At 41.0% G+C, this 4,403-nt stretch overlaps 1 protein-coding gene across 2 annotated transcripts in view; it reads left to right on the forward strand.

Annotated features, from left to right (window-relative positions):
- KNTC1 (kinetochore associated 1) overlaps positions 1-4,403 on the forward strand; it is a 102,567-nt gene that overhangs the window by 48,997 nt on the left and 49,167 nt on the right. For both annotated transcript variants that reach the window (XM_032242737.1, XM_032242728.1), the window contains exons 32-33: positions 223-295; positions 1,381-1,448. In XM_032242737.1, coding sequence (XP_032098628.1) covers positions 223-295; positions 1,381-1,448 — 141 coding nt within the window. The remainder of the gene's footprint in view (positions 1-222; positions 296-1,380; positions 1,449-4,403) is intronic.

A 4,403-nucleotide genomic window follows, 5' to 3' on the forward strand; every position in this document is an offset into this window, starting at 1 on the left:
TAGCTGAAAGGTTATTTGGGAGAGTTGCATATTCTTTGGTATTTATAAATCATATATCCAGGAGTTTATACCGGAGTTTTTCATGTCTACCCCATCTGACGCTCATTAACGATTCATTTCTCTGATTGTCTTTTCTGCTGCTGTGGTTTTTATGTATTTGTATGTGATCTACTGAAGTGACCAGAAAAGAAAGTAGATTTTCTTTTATTTACTTATTTTTAGGGCAAGGCCTGGAGAATGTCTGTAGCGAAGACATCTGTGGACATTCTTAAGATACTGTGTGACATTCAGAAAGGTATCTTTTACCTCTGTTTTCTCATCTCAGTTTTGTTCCAGAGCTCATCCTCTTCAGAAGGAGGCATAAATGACAACTGTCACCACATTCACAGTTTTTCTGGCTCTGATTGTCTTTATTGATCTTACCTATTTTGCTTCATGAAAAGTCTTTCTTCCTTTATTTCTTTATCAGCAATGTAAGAACAGACGCATGCAAAATCAACCTATCGTTTGTTTATATGCTTCAGTTACTATTTAGTGCTAGACTAGATTTCCTTGGTGTCTGGCACTCCTTGCTCATTTATCACTTGGTTATGTTCGGAGGGAAAGCCATTTGAACTAAAAGCTAAATAAAACAGTTAAGAAAATAACTTTCCAGGGGAAAAAAAGGAAGCTACAATTTATTTCAGAAAAATGACTCTTTCTTGTGACCCATAAACTTCTGTTTTCTATCTCCTGAAAGAATAATTAGCTGGGCATGGTGGCTCATGCCTGTAATCCCAGCACTTTGGGAGGCCAAGGCGGGTACATCATGAGGTTCGAGACTAGTTCGAGACTAGCTTGACCAACATACTAAAACCCCGTCTCTACTAAAAATACAAAAATTAGCCGGGCATGCTGGCATGCACCTGTAATTCCAGCTATTTGGGAGGCTGAGGCAGGAGAATCGTTTGAACCTGGGAGGCGGAGGTTGCAGTGAGCCGAGATCTCGCCGTTACACTCCAGCCTGGGCAACAAGAGCAAAACTCCGTCTAAAAATAATAATAATAATTAGATTTTTTTCAAATTAGATTTCTTTTTGTGCTTAGTTATTGTATCTCAGCATCTGAAAAAAACTACTGAAGACTTGAGGTGAGAGAACTAAAGCTAACTAACATTTCTTTTCTTTTCTTTTTTTTTTTTTTTTTTTTTAAGAGATGGGGTTTCACCATGTTGGTCAGGACGGTCTCAACTTCCTGACCTTGTGATCCATCCGCCTCGGCCTCCTGAAGTGCCGGGATTACAGCCGTGAGCCACCATGTCCTGCCTTAAAATTTCTTTTTAAAGTTCTGATAATAAGAGAAATTTGTATGTTTGCTATAATTTTTAAAAATTTAATTACAGATAATCTGCAGAAGAAGGACGAATGTGAAGAAATGTTGAAACTATTTAAAGAGGTTGCTAGCTTACAGGTAAACATGTTGAGCCACGTTAAACATTATTACTTGACCAATCAGTGCATTTGTCCCTCAAAGTTTTCTGCACAGCGGCTCATGCCTATAATCCCAGCACTTTGGGAAGCTGAGGCGGGCGGATCATGAGGTCAGGAGACCGAAACTATTCTGGCTAACATGGTGAAACCCCGTCTCTACTGAAAATACAAAAAATTAGCTGGGTGTGGTGGCACATGCCTGTAGTCTCAGCTATTCAGGAGGCTGAGGCATGAGAATCACTTGAACCTGGGGAGTGGAGGTTGCAGTGAGCCAAGATCACACCACCGCACTCCAGCCTGGGTGACAGAGTGAGAGTCCATCCCAAAAAGAAAGTTTTCTCCACTAGCCTTAGGGACTGGAGATGCTGGTTTTCCTTCGCTCTCTCTCTTCATCTCTCTCACAGCAGTAGTATTGAGATATAATTTACTTACCATACAATTAATCCATTTAAAGTATACAATTCAATGATTTTTTGGTATGTTGCATTATTATTATTATTATTGTTTTTGAGACAGAGGCTTGCTCTGTTGCCCATGTTGGAGTGCAGTGGCACCATCTTGGCTCACTGTAGCCTCTGCCCCCTGGGCTCAAGAGATTCTCATGCCTCAGCCTTCCAAGTAGCTAAGACTCCAGGTCCATGCCACCATACCTAGCTAGTTTTTATATTTTTAGTAGAGACGGGGTTTGCCATGTTGGCCAGGCTGGTCTCATACTCCTGGCCTCAAGCAGTCCTCCCACCCCAGCCTCCCAAAGTGCTGGGATTATAGGCATGAGCCACCGTGCCCAGATGCATTATTAATTTTTAATTGTGGTAAAATACATATAACAAAATTTTTCATGTTAACAATTATTTTGTTTGTAAATCAGTGGTGTTATTTACATTTTCAGTGTTATGCAGCCATCACCTCTACTTTTTCTTTCTTTTTTTTTAAATATATATTTTATTGTACTTTAGGTTCTAGGGTACATGTGCAGAATATGCAGGATTGTTGCGTAGGTACATACATGGCAATGTGGTTTGCTGCCTCCATCCCATCTATACCTATATCTGGCATTTCTCCCCATGTTATCCCTCCCCAACTCCCTACCCACCACTGTCCCTCCCCTGGTCCTCCCCAACAGACCCCAGTGTGTATGTGTGATGCTCCCTTCCCTGTGTCCATGTGTTCTCATTGTTCAACACCTGCCTATGAGTGAGAACATGTAGTGTTTGATTTTCTGTTTTTGTGTCAGTTTGCTGAGAACGATGGTTTCCAGATTCATCCATGTCCCTACAAAGGACACAAACTCATCATTGTTTATGGCTGCATAGTATTCCATGGTGTATATGTGTCGCATTTTCCTTGTCCAGTCTATCATCGATGGGCATTTGGGTTGGTTCCAGGTCTTTGCTATTGTAAACAGTGCCACAATGAACATACATGTGCATGTGTCTTCATAATAGAACAATTTATAATCCTTTGGATATATACCCAGTAATGAAGATTGCTGGGTCAAATGGAATTTCTATTTCTAGGTCCTTGAGGAATTGCCACACTGTCTTCCACAATGGTTGAACTAATTTATACTCCCACCAACAGTGTAAAAGTGTTCCTATTTCTCCACATCTTCTCCAGCTTGTTGTCTCCAGATTTTTTAATGATCGCCATTCTAACTGGTATGAGTTGGTATCTCAATGTGGTTTTGATTTGCCTTTCTCTAATGACCAGTGATGAGCATTTTTTCATATGTTTATTGGCTTCATGTGTGTCTTCTTTTGAAAAGTGTCTTCATATCCTTCGCCCACTTTTGAATGGTTTGTTTTTTTCTTGTAAATCTGTTTTAGCTCTTTGTAGATTCTGGTTATTAGCCGTTTGTCAGATGGGTAGATTGCAAATTTTTTTCCCCTTTCAGTTGGTTGCCAGTTCAACTCTAATGATTGTTTCTTTTGCTGTGCAGAAGCTCTGGAGTTTAATTAGATCCCATTTGTCTATTTTGGCCTTTGTTGCCAATGCTTTTGGTGTTTTAGTCATGAAGTCCTTGCCTATGCCTATGTCCTGAATGGTTTTGCCTAGGTTTTCTTCTAGTGTTTTTATGGTGTTAGGTCTTATGTTTAAGTCTTTAATCCATCTGGAGTTAATTTTAGTGTAAGATGTCAGGAAGGGGTCCAGTTTCTGCTTTCTGCACATGGCTAGCCAGTTTTCCCAACACCATTTATTAAACAGGGAATCCTTTCCCCATTGCTTGTTTTTGTCAGGCTTGTCAGAGATCAGATGGTTGTAGATGTGATATGTGGCATTGCCTCTGAGGCCTCTCTGTCTACTTTTTCATCACCCTAAGCAGAAACTCTGTAGCCATGAAACAGTAACTCCTCTTTCCTCTCTTCCCCCAGCCCCTTGTTATCTCTACTTTCTGTTGCTGTGAATTTGCTTATTCTAGCTATTTTATACAAGTGGAATCATACAATTAAGAGTGTAAAGGAGTCCTATGATCTAAAAATTTGAGACCTCCTATATTAGATAATAGCTTTCTCTGTGAAAAACATCTGGAGGCCAGCCATGGTGGCTCACCCCTGTAATCCCAGCACTTTGGGAGGCCGAGGTGGGTGGATCACAAGGTCAGGAGATCAAGACCATCCTGGCCAACATGACAAAACCCTGTCTATACTAAAAATACAAAAATTCACTGTGTATGGTGGTGTGCATGCCTGTAGTCCCAGCTACTCGGAAGGCTGAGGCAGGAGAATCTCTTGAACCCCGGGAGGCAGAGGTTGCAGTGAGCCGATATTACGCCACTGGACTCCAGCCTTGCGACAGATCAAGTCTCCGTCTCAGAACAAAAAAATAGAAAATCATCCAGAGAGTGATCATAGGGTGCAAGCGATCCTCCTACCTTAGCCTCCAGAGTAGCTGGGATTACAGGCACTGGCTACTACTTCTGGATAATTCTTTTCTT

The sequence above is a fragment of the Sapajus apella genome, unplaced genomic scaffold (genome assembly GCF_009761245.1).
Source record: "Sapajus apella isolate SASKATOON/1434 unplaced genomic scaffold, GSC_monkey_1.0 scaffold2, whole genome shotgun sequence".
NCBI classification, from domain to species: domain Eukaryota; kingdom Metazoa; phylum Chordata; class Mammalia; order Primates; family Cebidae; genus Sapajus; species Sapajus apella.